Below are 19,371 nucleotides of genomic sequence, written 5' to 3'. Positions count from 1 at the left end.
TGAGGTTACAGGAGGATTACATGGTTATCAAGGTCCTTCAACCTCCACTACCCCCTAGCAAAGGAGGTACTTCCATGCAGAGTACAATACTGAAGCCTCCTCCCTTGGTGAAAACTCATACAGTTTCCCTAGACATCAAACTTAAGTTTGGTGTTGGGTAGTCATCACCCACCAAGGAGGAAGGTCCTAAGAGGAAGATGCATAGAGGATGGAGAAACAATACAACCCCTACCCTAACAAGCAAGGAGAATCAAGCTCATCACACTAAAAGAAAGCTTGTTAGGAGGAATTCAAATCTGAGGGCAGTAATCTCCTCCTCTTCTCCCATGGAGTCATTTCTATTAACTAACTAGAAGAAGAGAAAGAAAGGCAGCAATCGAGTGTCAAGCTAATGACATTAAATAAGCGCTTGTTGGGACGCTACCCAACCATGAGTAGAGTATTTCTGTTCTTATTTCTTTTGTTTATTTTCATTTGAGTTTATTTTAGTATATTTTTAGAGTTTTTCCTTGCTTTTTAATGTTTATGATCATGTGTAGTAGTTAGAACAGAAACAGAAACAGTCAAAGCTGAAAATAGAACACCCTGAAGTAGAAACCTTGTTGGCATTGAACGCCAGATAAGGAGCCAGAGTGGGCGTTCAACGCCCTCTGGGGAGCAACAAGTTGGCGTTGAACGCCAGCCAGAGAGCCAGACTGAGCATTCAATGCCCAAGGAAGCAGAAGACCTAGCATTGAACGCCAGGAATGAGGTCCCTCCTGGGCGTTCAACGCCACAAATGAGAGGCTAGCTGGCATTGAACGCCAGCTTTGGTGCACAAGCTGGGCATTCAACGCCCATAAGGAGAGCATGGAATTTGAATTCCCTAGCTTCTCAGGACCAGTAGGCCTCACAGAATCTCCACCTACTCCACCGTCTTCTACTCTATTCTTCCCCATTGTTCATATTTGCTCGAGGACGAGCAAAACTCTTAAGTTTGGTGATACAAAAGCTTTGCTTTTTTACTTCTACCACTCCTAAGTATAGCACCAAAGACTGGTGAAACCTCAAGGGATGCATTTTCCTCCCCAAAAATTTTTTGGGATCAATTGCATTCTTCTCTTGGAGAATTGAGCACTAACATGGATCAGTTGAGGATGGGACATCAAGAGCACTCCACCATCCTCCATGAAATAAGAGAAGATCAAAGAGCCATGAGGGAAGAACAACAGAGACAAGGGCGTGACATTGAAAAGATCAAGCACTACATTGGATCCTCAAGGAGGAGTAGTAGCCGCCATCACTAAGGTGGATTCGTTCTCTTAATTCCCTTTTCTTATGTTATTTTCTGTTTTCTATTATGTTTTATTGTCTGTTCTCTTGTTCTTGTTGCATGATCATCTATGTCTTAAGGCTATAAAATGTTCCATATATCTCTCACCTTGCTTAAAAGAAAAAATTTAATTGAAAAAGAATTGAAAGATACATAAACTTTGAGTTATATAATAAGAATAGTCAATTATTTTGATGTGGTGGCATTGCTTTTATTTTCTGAATGTATGAATAAACAGTGCATTATTGAAGTTGGAATTCAGAATGTTGGCTCTTGAAAGAATGATGAAAAAGGAAAAGTATTATTGGTAATCTAAAAAATCTAAATAAATTGATTCTTGAAGCAAGAAAAAGCAGCAAAAAAAAGAGAAAAAGCATGTTGCAATAAAAGAAAAAAAGAAAGATATATATAAGCATGCGAAAAAAATATAAAATAAAAAGCAGAAAAAGCCAATAGCTCTTAAAACCAAAAGGCAAGAGCAAAAAGTCAATAACCCTTTAAACCAAAAGGCAAGGAAAAAAGGATCCAAGACTTTGAGCATCAATCGTTATGAGGGCCTACAAGAAACAAAATCTTGGCTTAAGCGGTTCAAACAAGTTGTCCCTAACTATATGCTTGTAGTGTGAAGGTATCAAGTGAAAAGCTTGAGACTGAGCAGTTAAAGTCGTGATCCAAAGCAAAAAGAGTATGCTTAAGAACTCTAGACACCTCTTTCTGGGGATTCTAGCAAAGCTGAATCACAATCCAAAAGGGTTCACCCAGTTAAGTATCTGTGGCATTTATGTATCCGGTGGTAATACTGGAAAACAAAATTTTTAGGGTCACGACTAAGTCTCTGAAAAGTTGTGTTCAAGAATTAAAAAGAACTAAACTAGGAGAGACAATAATATCATCTGGATTCTAAGTTTTTAAGGATGCCAACACTTCTGAGTTTCAATGGATAGTGAGATGCCAAAACTATTCAGAAGCAAAAAGCTACTAACTTCCGCTCATTTAATTGAAACTGAGCTTCATTAGAAACTCTGAGATTTATTGTATCTTACTCTTATTTTTATCCTACTTTATTTTTAGTTTCTTGGGGACAAGCAACAGTTTAAGTTTGGTATTTTGATGAGCGGATATTTTATACGCTTTGTGGCATCATTTTCATATAGTTTTTAGTATGTTTTATTTAAGTTTTATTACATTTTCATAGGTTTTAGTGTAAAATTCACATTTTTGGATTCTACTTTGATTTTGTGTGTTTTTATACAATTTCAGGTATTTTCTAGCTGAAATTGAGGAGCTGGAGTAAAAATCTGATTCAGAGGCAGAGAAAGCACTGCAGATGCTGTCCGGATCTGACCTCCTTGCCCTCGAAATAGCTTTTCTGGAACTACAGATATCCAAATAGAGCGTTCTCAATGGCTATGAAAATATAACATCTAGAGCTTTCCAGAAATGTATAATAGTTTATACTTTGCTTCAGAATTAAAGGCCCAAAACTGGCGTCCAACGCCAGCCTCTGGCCCTATTCTGGCATCCAGCGCCCAAAGGAGAAGAGACCAGTGTCCAACGCCCATAAAGGACCCCATAGCCAATGTTCAACGCCTTAGAGGCCTCCTAGAATGTGGACCTCAATCAAGCTCAGCCCAAACACTCATCAAGTGGGCCCTAGATATGGATTTTAGCACACTTTTACACCTCTCATCAAAGGGAGGACACACACTTTTACATTTTTTCTATTGTATTTTCTATCAGTATGAGTTTCTAAATCTTTTAGGTTAAGGGGAGGAGTCCTAATGAGTTTTATGGATCAATAAAAGTACTACTATTCTTTCTCAATTCCTGTTTGATTCTCTATTCTAAGATGTATCTTCGTTCTTCATTCTAAGACCGCGTGCCTGACAACCACCCGTGTTCTTGTTGGGTTCGTGTGATTACGTAACTGAAAAGCATTGAACCATTAGCTTGATTATACATCTCTTAGACGGCTAATCCACGACTTCGTTGGGGACTTCTCGAGACATCAGTTTAGCCGAGGTATGGGGAGATTAGAGTCTTTGTGGTAGAGGCTAGAACCCAAAGGCACAGCATTCTCTGATCCAAAAGATTCAACCTTATTTGTGGCATTTTGAGTAGGATCATTAAGGAGAATGTACTACAGGAGCTTCACCCTCAATCAGAATGGATCCACACTAACCTTGGGGTTCAAATCTGGAGGAGCATTGGCGACCTCTCAACCGGCGTTGATCACATACAGCCTGTCGTAGAAGAAATCATTCACAGTTAAAGAAGATAGTAAGACTAGGGTTAATCGAGAAGGACAAAGCATCTCCAAGCCTTAACCATCTTCTTATCACAGTGTACACAACTTCTGAGTAATGTTTTCTCTTTATTTTCTTTTATGCAATTAAACAACATACCTACATCTCCTATTCACCTGACTAAGATCTACAAGATAACTATAACTTGCTTCAAACCACAATCCTCGTGGGATCGACTCTGACTCACTCAGGTATTACTTGGATGACCCAGTGCACTTGCTGGTTCAGTTTTACGAAGTGTGAGAATTCATGCACCAGCTATCTCGCTTGAACTAGAACTTAAAAACACTCCTCCTAAATTGCTAATTACATGAACTAATTGGGATATGTGACATATAATCTTGTTAGCTTTGGGTAATTAGGGTTTCTGTGGCATTAAACTTGTTTTATGAACTTCACCCTCTGATTTGAATTGAGCGACCACGATAGTGGCATTTGATGAAGGTTAAGGGAGATTAAATCACTAAGAGATTAGGGTAATCACTTATGGTTTGCCATAGAATAAATCACTCATTGTTAAAATAGTTGGTAAGACGTTTTAATCCGGAAAGATAAATATCTCCGAGACCTTAACTATTTTCTTATATTGTTTTACACCAAACCCTTTAATTGCCTTCTGTATTATCTTGTTTTATGTGTTTTCTAAAAACAACCTTTACTCTTTGCCTGACTAAGTCCAACAGGATAACCATTATTGCTCAGTCCGACAATCCTTGTGGGATCGACCCTCACTCACCTGAGGAATTACTTGGATGACCCGGTGCACTTGCCGGTTAAGTTGTGCGAGTTCTAATTTCGCGCACCACGTACACATGACTTGCATGCATACGCATACTTGCCAAAACCTCCTATCGTGTGCATGCACGACATGCATTCATATGCATGATGACTGAAATGCTCCCACGTTGTACATGATGTCTCTCAAGTTATACGTGACGCCCCTTTTTGCTTTCTCCTTCCAGAAAGCTTTCTATTAATCACAGAAAGCATTCTGCTTGTTACAGTGAGTTCCTTGTTTGTCACAGAGAGCTTTCAGTTTGTTGCTCTCCATTATCCTGCCTATTCTGTTTCCTTTTGTTTTCCTTCTAAAGCTTCCTGTAATCAATAAAATTCAACTAATCAAAGTAATGTTCATTCTAACCTTAAATTCATCGCTCAATCAACAAGAATTTTTTAACAAATTAATTAAAATCAAGAAGAAAAAATACTAAAGATGCGGATACATCACCCTGTACTTTCCATCTAAAGTCTGGCACTGGGCCAACACTGGCTCCACCTTCCTCGCGATAGCAGCAGCTCGGAGAAGGCTCCAGTATGTCTACTTGGCCTGTGCCACCAGGTCTTCATCGTGGAAAAAATTTTTGTTCCTGGCAGCAGTTAGGAGTCAATAAAGGTGCCTCCATCGAAGTTTTTTTCTATAATAGAGAGAAGTTTCCTCGAGTTGGACCCAGCTTTCCTTTTCTTAGGATTAGGAATCTCCAATACATCATCGTTCCCCTCCTGAGCTCCCAAAAAGTGCCCAACCAAAGCTCCCTCGTCCTGGTCAACCTTGCTGGTAGTGCTATGCCCAGGTTGGGGCTCAGGTTGGACCTCCGACTCCTCAGGCTAGGGAATCTCCACCTAGGCTTCGGGAGAATCGGGGACGTCGTCATCTCTGTCAGGGGAAAAGTGGGTCAATAGGCGATCAAGGGTAGTGTTCCCACTTGTCATCTTAACCGCAAATAAAAACCAAAAACTAAGAAACCAAGTCGTTAAGAAAACAGAAGCTGATAAGTTGGGAAAACGAAAAGAACAATAGCGAGATCAAATACCCTACACTTACCCACACGGTCTTGACCAGCATCCCAATCACCCATCAGAAGATGAGGGTTAAAAGGATTAGAGCAGAATACAATCAGCAGAACATCGACAATCTGCTGGTTCTGCCGACTTATACCCTCATAGGTCTCTTTGATCAAGTAGTTGGCACTGGCGCCAAAGCTTCAGTAGGTCAGAATACGCCTCTTCCCCTCAAGGGTAATCCAAAAGGAATGACAACCTCAAGCTGGTCTTATCTTGAAAAACGTTTCTTTGAAATCATAGAAGGAGTCTTCGAAGAGGCCGAAGATCATTCGATTTTGTACAACTCGAAAGGAGAGATACCCATTCTTATGCTTACCGTCTCGAGAGGAATTTGTAAGTAGGAAAAAGAAAAGGAAGACTTCTATAGTAGCTAGGAGCTCCAGGTACTCGCAAACCATCTCGAAGCACCAGATAGCAGCCCAACTGTTCGGATGAATTTGAGAGGGGCAAACATCACACCTATTCAAGAGAGCCTAGGTGAATGGGAAAACGGGAAACTGGACACCTAGAACGGTAAACATAGGCTTGTACACCCACATCCAGTCGAGGACACGGGGTGCATCAAGGTTAAGGTGACAGATATGTTCCCGAGGACCCAGAACTAAAAGCTCGTAGTTTCCTTTCTCGGTACTGCCTCTGCATATCGCTCCTGTATCACGGAGCTCCTACAGGTTCTCCCCAGTCATTCTGGAGGCAGTGCTCGTCACGTCGGATGTCAACCATCTGTAACGATTCACGGGCTTAGGCGGAAGGGGAGCCATCCCGTGAGGTTGCAACACCATACTTATGGTTGGGGACCACTTAAGTTAATCGCAAGGCTAAAGGAAGATCCTAGGCTAAAACTAAGTCATTCTACACTAAACCACGAAAAGGACACCTATGATACTCCCCTAAAAACTACCTAGCGAATGCCAGATTCAGAAACAACAGCAGTAAAAAAAAGCATAAAGCAATGGCAGGCAATAAAAAAAGGCCAGTTACCAGTAATTGCAACACAGAAGGGAGCTGGAAGTTGGAAATGGCAAATCCCTCGCGGAAGCAACACGAAATCCACAGGCAAAGGTGGAAGTAGCAGTCACAGAAGGGAAGATGAAAGAACTGGGTGAGTAGTGGTTGTAGTTATGGAAAAGGAAGGGAAGAATAGAAATGATAATATAAAACAAAGGTGGTAATTGTAACCGTAGAAGAATAAGCGCAAAAGGTCAGGGCAGAATCGACTTTTTTGCACGCTTTCAAATCACATTCAAGTGCATTTCATGCTCTAAACACGATAATCAAAGTGATGCTCTTGAAACATGTGTTAGGGGAAACTCCCACGTGCAAGAAAGCTACTACAAGCCTAGACCCATGCCAACAAACCTGCTTTGGATAGAAGCCATTTTGACAGAAATGCGAGCAGGCGAATATGCCAGTCGTAAACCTCATGCCTTAACGCATTAGGGACAATGCTCTGGCCCAACCCAACAGGGGTCAGGGGTCCACCGAGCGGACACACACCCACATTCGTACGGACAGACATCCTCAAAGATCCTGACAGCTAGAACCTGTTAGAAGTTTTGAAAAGGCTTAACCTTAGAGGAAGAGAGGCCCACCCGAGCGAATAAAGATAAAGGAGAGGGACTTACTCCTTTCTCCAGATACGTCATCATTACCCTAATCTAGCCGCCTCAACATATGCACACTAACTTAAGTATCGGAATATCCTTGCAAGTGACTCCATCTGCTGACCAACCGACAACCCGCTGGCGCAGCTCCCCACCTCAAAACCTGCGCTCAAGTCCTAATCCTAATTCTAACACTTCACCATCGACCGACTCAACAAACCACCGAATATTTATTATCATGTCACTCTATAAGACCTTTTATAAACACACATGCAAACACACTTGTACGTTTGATGTTTAATACAGACACAAAGAATTATATTATATGAATTTTTCTTACTAACCACAAGCCTTCTTGTTAATTATTTTGAATCGTTTGATGCTTCATAAGGGTAAAGTATTAAATTGGTCCTCTATATTTGAGCCTAATCCTGTTTTGGTCTCTAAGATTTAAAGTGTCCTATTTGAATCCAAAAAAGTTTCATTTAGCTTCAATGTAGTCCTGTCGTGAAGTCAATATTAAATAATTAATGAAACTCAGTTTTCAAATATAGAAAACTTGTATAACCAAACTCTTCGGTGGCCGAGAAGAGTTCCTTGTGGTAGAGGTGATGATGGCTTTGTCCTCGTTGCTACCAAAAATTTTTTTTGCGAAAATCGAGTTCTTGAAGATGTTCTCCATATACTTAAACTAAGGCAAGTAGTTTGCGGTGATGCATTCGCTGCTGATCTTATGCCTCTCGAGTTTGTACCTCTTCTTCATTGAAGGACATTAAAGTTTGGTGGAATAGTAACGTTAATTATTTAACATTGACTTCATGGTAGGACTACATCAAAGTTAAATGAAACTTTTATAGATTCAAATAGGACACTTTAAACATTATGGACTAAAACAGGATTAGACCGAAACGTAAGGGACCAATTTAATACTTTACCTTACTTCATAAATAATGAGTAATGCTAATTAGATAATCAATTTTTTCCCTCTAACATCGATAAATCTAGATTCTACCTCATAAATTTTTAATTCTAAATCTTAAATTATAAACCTAAATACTAAAGTTACTAATGGTATCTAATTAAAATTTGGTTTTTTATAATTTTTTGAAATTTATTATACCATGTTTATCATATGAATTTAGTTAAAAAATGTTCTAAAAATACTTGCTGCTAAAAAAGACAGCAATAACTTTTTTTAAAAAAAGGTTTCATATATTTAACGTTTTTTTTTTTTTTGGTGACTATATATTTAACGTATTAAAATTATAAAACTTATTTCGAAATAATTTTCAAAAATTTATTAAAGAAAAAAAAAACAAATATCTGTATTTTGTTTTGTTTGTTTGTCTCTAATAAAAATCATGCTAATAACCGTCCGAGGAAAACGGGTGAATGAATCCCTGTTTGTCTTATCTTAATTTGATGAAAGCACCTGAATTGGTGAATTGGTGAATTGGAGAATTGGAGATCCCTCAATTGTCCCAAGAAAAAGGGTAAAGAAGGAAGGACCAGAAGATGCCCCGCCGTGTATTCATTTGGTTGGCTAATGAGTGTACTCCAAAGATGAACAGCCTAACCCCCCAACAATAATACATAGGGACCACATGTGGAATCATAATCACCATAATCTCGTATAAAATCTCACAATATATCCCAATCTCATTCGTTCATTCTTAATTACGTTCGTCCAATGGCTCGCCACTCACGCTGGACTCTCCTCCTGCTCCTCCTCTCTGCTGCCGTCGTGTCGGCGGTGATTGACGATGACGATAACATTCTGATCCGTCAAGTGGTGGAGGATGGCGATGAGCACTTGCTGAACGCGGAGCACCACTTCTCCGCCTTCAAGACCAAGTTCAGCAAGACGTACGCCACAAAAGAGGAGCACGACTATCGGTTTGGCGTGTTCAAGAGCAACTTGCTCCGAGCAAAGTCGCATCAGGAGCTGGACCCCTCCGCCATACACGGCGTCACAAAGTTCTCCGATCTCACTCCGTCAGAGTTCCGCAGCCAGTTCCTTGGCCTTAAACCTCTTAGCCTTCCCTCTGATGCTCACAACGCACCAATCCTCCCTACCGACAATCTCCCTAAAGACTTCGACTGGCGCGACCATGGAGCCGTCACTAACGTCAAGAACCAGGCATGTATAATATATGTGTATACTTAGTTAGATTAAATTGGTTTTGTGTTGAGTGTTGCTCTTGCTTAAGCTCGTTTATGGGGAAATATGTTGATCAGGGCACGTGTGGGTCGTGTTGGTCCTTTAGCACCACAGGAGCGTTGGAAGGAGCTCATTTTCTGGCAACGGGTGAGCTAGTGAGCCTTAGTGAGCAACAGCTTGTGGATTGCGATCACGAGGTAACTCTTTCAGTCTTTCACTTACATACATCTTGAATTTGTAGCGTTGCTTGTGTCAATTCTTGAAGCACTTCTGCCTGAAGTTGTATATTTTGCTGATAAATTCAGCAATTTGTATAAACATTGGTAAATTAATTTCTTTAATCTTATGATCTTATCAGTGTGATCCAGACCTAAATGATGCATGTGACTCGGGCTGCAATGGGGGGTTGATGACCACTGCATTTGGGTACACAAAGAAGGCTGGTGGACTAGTGCGAGAAGAGGACTATCCTTACACTGGAAGAGATCGTGGCCCTTGCAAATTTGACAAGAGCAAAATTGCTGCTTCTGTGTCCAATTTCAGTGTGGTTTCCCTAGATGAAGACCAAATTGCAGCAAACCTGGTGAAGAATGGTCCTCTTTCAGGTAGCTTATTTTTCTTTACACAGAGGCTTGGCTCCCTGTCCCTGACATCTATCTTTATCCCCTGCCCCATCCCCCCTTGGGAATTTTGAAATTATCTGCTGAATTAATTATTAATTTATTGATCTTCTCTCTATCTCTCTCTCTAACTATAGCTTTGCATGGTACAGTTGGTATCAATGCAGTTTATATGCAGACATATATAGGAGGAGTCTCATGCCCATTCATCTGTGGCAAGCACTTGGATCATGGGGTTCTTCTAGTGGGCTATGGTGCTGGTGGTTATGCTCCCATTCGCTTTAAGGAAAAGCCTTATTGGATTATAAAGAACTCATGGGGTGAAAACTGGGGAGAGAATGGATATTACAAGATCTGCAGAGGTCACAATATGTGTGGGGTGGATTCCATGGTCTCAACTGTTACTGCTATTCACACATCTAGCCATTAAGTATAAGGTTGCTTTCATGGTTGTGTGGTATATTATGTAAATACTTGGTTTAGTGTTGTAGACACAAAGGACACTGGCAAACTGCCACGCCGGTGTTCATCTATTGTGAATGTGAATCCCGTGATTATTGCTTCTGGTTGTTATTCTCAATATTAGTGTAAGGTGTGAAACAGTAGGCATGGAAAGTTTTCAGCATTCAATAATATTTCCTTGTTCCATACAGTCCAGTTTATGTATACTTGACTCAACCCCGGGCCATCAATAGAAATTAAAATTAACGGATATCAATTGAATGCAATTAGCTGTACATGAGGAGCTCAACTCACTAAAGGTCATGATGCTAGTACTCCAAGAAGAAATTTTCACGTGAGAGGATCGATTCCCGATTTCCTGTACTAAATAATGCACTAAAGCAATTAAATCAAATGTGACAATTTACTCTAACTAAAGTTTCAATAAATAAGTCAAAACGAATATGTGAATAACAATAACCAACTTCAAGTTCTAGAAGGATTGTACAATTACTTTATACACGACTTAACTATTCTTTTAATTGGCAAGTGCTTTCCGTACTAGAGAACCATACCTTAAACTTGTAGATGCTGATTACATCAGATAATTACCATCAACTTCCTCTCAAAATTGCATAGTGCAGATTTGACAACAGATGCAATGGCTAATAAACAGGAAAGAAGGATAATACACTGTTTCAGTGCTCTTCTTTAACATGGTATTCGACATGAATACATAAACTACAGGAGAGGCTAAGGGAAAACTGACATTCTAATATACATGTTATCTGGTATCCGTATATGGCAACTACAGTTCATCCTCATCAATAAGTAACGCAAATGAAAATGGGGCAAACTTGTAACCATCTCCCACATAAAATTTATTCTGAAACTCTACCCAGTGAAGTCTCAAAGCATGCAAGAAAGCGCTTAGAGTTTCCATAAGCAGTAATACACCAACAGTTGCACATATGAAAACAATAACGCCAACAATAAGAATAACGGTATTATTAAACCTGCATCAGATACATAAATGTCAAACAAACTTTCTTAACAGCCCAACACTTGCTAAAACAAATAAAAGAACTTACTCCCAGGCCATAAGTAGAACTTTGTCATAGAAGACACTCGACAACTCTGAATGAGCCAGACTGAACAAATTAAAACAAACAGCAATTGAAGATTAAAATAAACGGGGATGATACTAAAGCAATCCATAATTAGAATGAAAGAAAGAATAGCTTAAACTTGCTGAGACAGGACATCTCTGTGATATCCAAAATTAAAAAAAAAAAAATAGAAGACTCTCCGTCCGCAGCTATAGCCAAGGAGGAAGAGTTTTTTTTTTAAATAACATTAACAATGAGGCCTACGTGATTATAATAATATTATATTATTAATAATTATAATAAAATAAAAAATATATGAGACCCATATAAAATTTTTAATTAATTTTTTTGCTCTTTTTCTTTGTGGAAAGACCCCTCCCTCCCCTGTAAAATAGCCAATCATTCATTTTTTTTTGTACCCAAAACAGGCACATTCTATACACACGAATGTTTTATTTTTTCTCTTTTAATATTATTCTTTTATTTAAAAAAAAAAACTCTTTTAAAAGAATTTTTGCTAAAGAAAAAAATATTCTCACTTTTATTAAAGTTCAGATACTGCTAAAATTATACTGACGTAAGTATAGGTGATACACCGAAATAGCTACACATTCCTTAAAACTAATCTCTAAATAAACACTCTATCTGTAGTATTTTTTTTTTTTTTCAGTACAAATATTTTGATAAACTGTCAATTTTTTATATGTTACTATATCGTAATTACTATTCACAAATACCATACTTACTATTCATAAATATCGTATTTACTATTTTTATATACAATATTTACTATATAAAGATACTGCATTTACTATTTGCAGATACTATATTCACTATTCATAGATATTGTATTTACTATTTACAAATATCTATTTACTATTCACAGTTACTGTATTTTACTATCCACAAATATCTGTTTACAAATTCTGTTTGTTATTATTTATAATACTTTATATTACTGTCCACAAGGTATGCTACTATTTTAAATATATTTTTGCATATTTTGAAATACTATGTAAGTTTTATTATGAAGTTAATATATATTTATTTATTGTTAGATTTGGTATTTTGTAAGCATTAAATAATCTATATATTTTGTATGATTTGAAAAGTTCTAATTAGAAAATTGTAGCTAATAACGGTGACGTTAGTTGTGAATGCATCAGATTTTAATTAGTGGTAGTGATATTAGCCTAACGTATAAACCATGTATTATATACATATTGAATTTATGATTTACTTTAATATAATTTGTATTTTTTTTTATATAGATTACAGATATATTATTATTCACTAAGTTACAAAACTCACTCACTCCCTTATCTTTTCATATTTTTCAGATACAAATAGAAATCAGAGTCAAAAACCTTCTGTCCCTCAGTAGAAATTGGTTTTTTGGCAGTCCTTATTTTTTAAGAACGGTGTAATTTATACTGCACCTATGAATGTCTTAGTTAATGCTTCATATGGCAAAATTTTTCATGTTTAATAGTATTATATATATTTGTATAAACTCGTATTTATGTTGTAATTTATGTATTTTGAAAAGAATTAATATTTAAGAACTACACGATTAATAGACTTGTTAAGAAATCTTTCTTTAACGCTGGTCACTATCTAAATCGGACGGTGACAATCTATCTGTGTCAAGGTTTCTTCTTGAAAGCCAATGATGAACTTTTCAACACTGAGCAACGGCATGATGGGAGAAAAAAAATTTAGATGGAAAAGTACTTTTGGTTGGCTTTACTGACTAGTGATTTTTTAGATGTTTATTCATAGATTTATAATGAATGGTTAGATGTGAGTTTTGTTCTGTCTTTTTTTTTTTTTTTTATTGCTAGTGACTAATATTTAGAGTCTATTTCGTTAACATAAGATTAAAAATTAATATTTAATTTAAAAATATAAAAAAAGAAATTTTTAAGTATTTGATATTTACTCTAAAAAGTAAATTAAATGAATTCGACACTAGAGTAAAGGCATCATAGAATTGTCTTTTTTTTTTAGATAGAACCCGAAGAAGAAATCCAAGCATGATAAAGAAGCTTTCAAAAGTTTTCAGCTACCTACCTGAGGGCCCATAGACGTAGATATGAAGCTGTATTAGACACAGCACCAAGCACAAATTCTATTGTATGTATAAGTTGGTGCACGAAAACTTCACTGAACTCAAACTCCTCATGGCCGTGAGGGCTATGTGGCCCTGATTCAATAGGATCATCCGTACTGTGGAGCAGAGAGTAAGATTGACCTTGATGCCTCTGTGAAGCATGATAATCAAGCTTGAGTATAGTAATAGGAATTAAGAATGAAAAGAAAAATAAAGAAACAAAAAATATTGGTTCAAAGTATACTTCTTCGTGTTGTTTCTTCAGAAGAAAGGGCTTTGGTAATAACATCCATGGTACAGCTACAAGTGCTGACAATAATAATCCAAGCTAGCAGTAAAGAAACAGTGTGGACGGTTAATAGATGGCATCTAATCAGTATCACTAAACAAAATAAAATGTACCGAAATCAAATTTAAAAATTTCTTACTTGAAGAAACTTCTGGCCAACAAAGAGCTGGTTTTCACCCAAATCATCAGTTGGACTTAAGAACATGTATATCATCACATGATATAAGTCAGCCTGTGATCCAGTAAACCATTTAACAATTATGATGAGCGAAAGGTAGCCGAATAGACTATTTAAGAATATCATCTGGGGAACAAATTGGTGCCTGAAACAACATCAGTAAGTCAAACATTGAGCACTGCATGCATAAAAAACAGACCACATGTTGACTAGTATTTCTCTATTACCAAACATCTATGCTGCTTCCAAAGTATTTTGCATTAAAATAACTCAATATGATTCCAAGATTCATCTGGCATACTCCCAGTAAAATAGACATTTTCATCTTCAAAGAGTTAAGAAATGGAAGTTCACTCCGAGTGCCATGCCATACAGGATCCAGACCAAATGGGTAGGTGTTTCGCACTTTTATTAAACCTGTTGTAGAAGCATCCCTGAAAAGTAATAATAATAACTAAAATACATATACTGTGACCAATTAGCATAGAAGAAAAAAAATAAGTTCAATAAATTGTACTGACAACCACCTGCATGATGGATCACGGCATGCATAGGCAGATGGTGCAAATATAGCAAACGGAACAGAGAAGAATTCATTGTATATGAAGCCAGTGTAGATTGAGAAGATTGCCATCATCGCAATGACATAGCGTCCGCCAAATGCCATTTGCATGATGTCTCCAAGTTTCTGCCATTGACATCAACGAGAAAAAATTAATGCAAGCATGGAAAATGAGGACGAGGAAGCAATCATCATGAATACAAAAATCGATGAGCTGAGTACCTGACTTGAATACTTTTTCTCTCTGATTATGAGGTACAAAGAAGCCAGCAATATGCATATGCCATGGCCCCAGTCACCAAACATGACAGCGAAAAGGAACGGAAAGGTGATGATTGTGTATACACCTGGATTTGCCTCCTGGTACTTGGCAACTCTGTCAGGTATTAGCAACTGGTGATTTTAGTTCCATGACTATCAATACATCAGGAGGCAAATAAGCAAATAAAGAAAGTAGTCGCAATAGACCAGAAAATTTATCGATACAAAGTTATTATTAAAAGTGCTGGTTTGATCAATATAAAGCTCATTGGAAAGGATATGCTAAGCCCTGTGTAACTCACCCATAAGCATCTACAATTTCTTGAAAAGAAGAAGTAAATTTGTTTGTGTAAAAATAAGTCGGCGGTGATTCCTTTGTCTGGAGAACCTGAAATATGGCTCCAACCTGGGAGTTACAATCCCTAGTTGCCCGCTGCAATACTTTCTGAATCTGTCAAGTATTGAATTAAAAATTAATTAGAGCAAATGTAAAGTTGCAATCCATATAAGCTTATGCACTTCATATCAGAATTAAATTCCTAGTTCAAGAGCAAACCTGACTTGTCGCAAAAACAGGACACCAACCTTCTGCAAGGAGACATTTTCTCGTCACATTAAAGCTAAGCATATTTAGGGTGTGATAAACGGCTTTTTCCCTCCTCAACTATCAGTTAAAACATAATAAAGGAAATATCAGCGTCGGAATGAAAATTAATTAAACGCAGAAGCTTGGTACTTCGCAGCAAAACTGAAAGCAGAAAAAAAGTGCTAGTTTATGTGTCTCTTTCAGCAGAGATAATATCATCGGAAATACTAAAACAAAGCTGTTAGCAAACCAGAAGGCTCCACTGCTCATACTGATGTCCAATAGACTGGAGTAAAGTGTTCCAATGAAGCAATCCTACATCGATGGTAGTCTTCAACTCTGAAAGTTTCCCTGACACCTGACAAGTTTGTAATGTACAATAATTATCATAAGTGGCTTATCCACTGTCAGGCTATGAAGAGCATGAACGAATTTCATAAGTCAATTTTTTCTAACAAATACGCAACTTGGCAATAAGTAATGTACCTCTCTTATCATCTGAAATTGTTTCCCCAGGTCATCTGAGAAAGGATAGCGATTTGCTCCAAAAGCATCACATATTTTCAGAATTTTACTTTTAACTCTCTCCCCAGAATAAAATACAACAAATACATTTTTATCAACCTGTAAGATTACAGTCAAGATTTTATTATCTGACTCCGATTAAGAAAGTAGAAAGAACCAATGACAATATAAGAATGAATTGCCCAAATCAGAAGAAGGAAAAGATAATATCAGATAGAAATATCCCAAAATCTTGAGCATTATAGTGGTAAAGGATAAACGGAAGACGTGTAATAATGCTCTTGCGTGCAAACTATATATTTGAACTTCTACAGGAGACTATAGATTTAAACTTAATATTTAGAATAACCTTCTCTCCTGATATTGGATCGAGCACAGGTTTATCAATCACGGCTTGCTTCATAAATACATTCCCCCTTGTAGCACGAAACAAGATTCTTTCAAAAGGAATTGATTTTTCTCTCGGAACAAGACCACTGATAAAACCCAGCTTAACCTGCTTAGCCGAAAACGCTGTTGTCTCCTACAGAACATAATTTTCCAAGTGTCACCAGCAAGAGAATTAGAACAGAAGATGAAAGTAATAATCTGAATATGTAAAGGTATATAGGATACTTGTTCTAGTAATAATGGGCTGTCAATCGACCCTTTAACAGTTGTTTGGACATCATGCTCCCTCTGCTGAGCTACAGCAATGTTTTGTGCTAAAGAGAAAAATTCACCAACCTGAAATGATAAACAAAAATACAGTCCTGCTTTTGCCAACAGTAGCCTTATTCAACCTAGGATAAGAAAGAGCCTAAACATAATGTTTCCATCTATACTTACAATCTGCATATAATTCAAAAATAGAAGAACCTATCGAATTTGGCGATGGCAATTTGTAGCTATTATTGTTGTACTTAGCAAACCTTACCTTCTCCAAAACAAGCTTATATTCTACCAGCTCGTTGTAGGTGTGTTGCAACTTCTCATTATTTGCCTTATTCTCAAGCAGATCAGCTTCAAGTTCTTTAAGTTTAACCTAGCCATGAAGAGAAGTTTCATTACACGGAATACAGTTCTTAAACAGAAAATTGAAGTGAGTGGGAAAAGTTTCAGAACACATAACAACCTCCAAATGATCCAGATCAATAACACTATTTCTGGTATTCTGCATCGAGGGAGATACACCCGCCTTTGTCATTTGTTCCTTAAATAACCGTAGCGTGCGAGCCATTTCCCCGCACCTTTTAATCTACATATTAAAACGGAAAAGTTTTCAAGTGTACGTAGGAATCAATTCTATAAAATAGAACAGTCTCATTTTAAGTTGTAAGAATTAAGATCAATCAATATTTATAAGCTTGAAAGAGTTCTCTCCAGGGTGTAGTTAAGGTATCAGCTTAATCACTCGAATTTTCTTAGGAGTCTCAAAAAGCACCAAAATTAGAGATCTAAACTGTTTTCAAATTTCAACAAAATCTAAATTGCAAAATCCAATTGCTCAAGTGAAAAATGAAATAGATCAAATGACAGAATGTTCTAGATGATCCGCACACTGTTTGTGCCTGTATGTATATCCGTAACAATAACACTATAAAATTGACAAAATCTGAATAAGCCATGCACACAAGGCATAGATGCATGAATATGTTTTCTGTAAAATGCAGAAATTAAATTTAAAGCAACTACGTACTCAAAAAGAAATAATGTGATAGGCACCTGAGTAGCATATGTCCGTTGGAACGGGCTTTTATCTGCATTTAGCTGGAAAATTATACAAATACGATCCATCAACAACGGAAGTGGTAACATTAGAAAAATGCGAGTCTGAGAATTAATTGTGAATCGCAAAAAGAAAGAGCAACGAGAATCGAAAAAGACAGACGCAGGTACATCTTTGAATTGAACGAGACCGAGATCACCGAGGTAAGAGATGGATCGATGAGCTGCTTCGATGGGAATGATCAACTGAACTAGCTGCATAGGCTCCGATCGTAGCAGATCCATCGTGGGAAGGCATCCTTCATTCATCATCGTGATTTGTGATTTCGAAATGCAAAAGCACGGATTTAACGCCTTGGATGTGAATTTATACTTTCATGAATAAGACTTGGTTTACGAATTTTGCCGCTATTTCCATCCCGCGGTTTACTGTGCTTTCATTTCGTACTCATATTAGAATATGCCCATGCAATAATTAAAATCAACTAATTAAATACATAAATATCTGAGTTATTTATTATATATGAAGATTGAAGTGTACTGCTTAATTATGTGTCTATTGCATTATTTGAGTTTCGCATTATTGATGAAGCTGTTATTATTCTAAACACACACACACATTGAAGTTGTTATTATTATTATTATTATTATTATTATTATTATTATTATTATTATTATTATTATTGTTGTTGTTGTTGTTGTTTAACTACACAAATAAAGTTAATTAATACATTCATATATATGGTAGTTGGGTACTATTTTCAATATTTCAAAATTATTTCAATTTAAGAAAAAGATGTCTAAAATGTTGCGTCACAAAATTAATTAATTAATTAAAATAAAATAAAAATATTAGACAATCAATTTTTTTTAAAATTAAATCCAACTAAGTTAAATTTATGTAAACACATTTTTTGTTCGCATACATTCTTAGCTTCTTCTTCCTTCTCTTCTTCTTTTTCTTTCTGTTCCTACTTCTTTTTCTTATTTCATATTCTTATAATTTTTATTGTTTCACCGTTGAAAAAAAAATCAAACAAATAAAAGAAATAATAAAAGAAGGTATGGAACTTTTTATTTTATTTTTTAGTTTATCCTTTTCTAATAATAAATAGTTAAATACAAAAATTTTTGAAAAAAAAAACACATAACTTTATTAAAAAAAAAACACACAAGATTTGTGTATGAAGAAAAAAGAAGAATAAAAAGAAGTGAACAAAATTTGCATCATTCTATTTTATATGTTATAGTTAAAAAATTTCGGTACTATCTTTTTATTTTATGTTGTTTTCTAAATAACTCATATTCCTCCTCTTTCTTCTTGTTTTCATAATTCTTTTTGTTACATACTCACATAATTCTTATTGTTTTATCCTCTAAAAAGAATAAAACAAAAATAAAAAAATGCAACTTTTTGTTTTGTTTTTTGGTTTATTGTCCTTTTTTAAAATAAACACAAAAAATTTTGAATAAAAAATACATAACTTTATAAATAAAAACACAGAAATTCTGTACAAAGAAAGAAGGAAGAAGAAGAATAACAATCAAGGAAAAAATTGTAGTATTAAGCTAGAATTTTAAAAAATTTTGGCGTCAAAATTAAAAAATGTATAATTTCATACGTATATATGTGAGTGATTTTTGTTGAGTTTGAATCAACTTAGTTATATATAATTAAATAAAATAATTAGATGTATAGTAAAACTCAAAATAAAAAGAATATTTTGGTCTGAAAGCATTAATAATTTCTTATTT

The 19,371-nt window shown here is 36.3% G+C and overlaps 2 protein-coding genes across 2 annotated transcripts; one reads left to right on the top strand and one right to left on the bottom strand.

Annotated features, from left to right (window-relative positions):
• The first annotated feature begins 8,455 nt into the window (after nt 1-8,455).
• On the top strand, nt 8,456-10,497 carry LOC112764128 (cysteine proteinase 15A). Its single transcript, XM_025809664.2, has 4 exons — nt 8,456-9,204; nt 9,303-9,422; nt 9,584-9,830; nt 9,998-10,497. Exons 1-4 carry the CDS (start codon nt 8,755-8,757, stop codon nt 10,273-10,275), a joined length of 1,095 nt encoding a protein of 364 aa, XP_025665449.1. The 5' UTR covers nt 8,456-8,754; the 3' UTR covers nt 10,276-10,497.
• A 212-nt stretch (nt 10,498-10,709) lies between these two features.
• LOC112764127 (V-type proton ATPase subunit a3) lies at nt 10,710-17,940 on the bottom strand. The gene is made up of 18 exons (XM_025809663.3): nt 17,788-17,940; nt 17,614-17,658; nt 17,024-17,146; nt 16,826-16,933; nt 16,525-16,635; nt 16,259-16,432; nt 15,871-16,008; nt 15,635-15,742; nt 15,355-15,462; nt 15,101-15,249; nt 14,760-14,913; nt 14,503-14,663; nt 14,203-14,409; nt 13,937-14,120; nt 13,753-13,836; nt 13,469-13,659; nt 11,378-11,437; nt 10,710-11,302 (listed from the first exon to the last, which is right to left on the bottom strand). Exons 1-18 carry the CDS (start codon nt 17,926-17,928, stop codon nt 11,095-11,097), a joined length of 2,454 nt encoding a protein of 817 aa, XP_025665448.1. The 5' UTR covers nt 17,929-17,940; the 3' UTR covers nt 10,710-11,094.
• Nucleotides 17,941-19,371: the final 1,431 nt, after the last annotated feature.

Source organism: Arachis hypogaea, chromosome 17 (genome assembly GCF_003086295.3).
Source record: "Arachis hypogaea cultivar Tifrunner chromosome 17, arahy.Tifrunner.gnm2.J5K5, whole genome shotgun sequence".
Taxonomy (NCBI): domain Eukaryota; kingdom Viridiplantae; phylum Streptophyta; class Magnoliopsida; order Fabales; family Fabaceae; genus Arachis; species Arachis hypogaea.
Note: the sequence above shows the minus strand (reverse complement) of the source record. Positions and strands in the feature narration are given on the sequence as shown.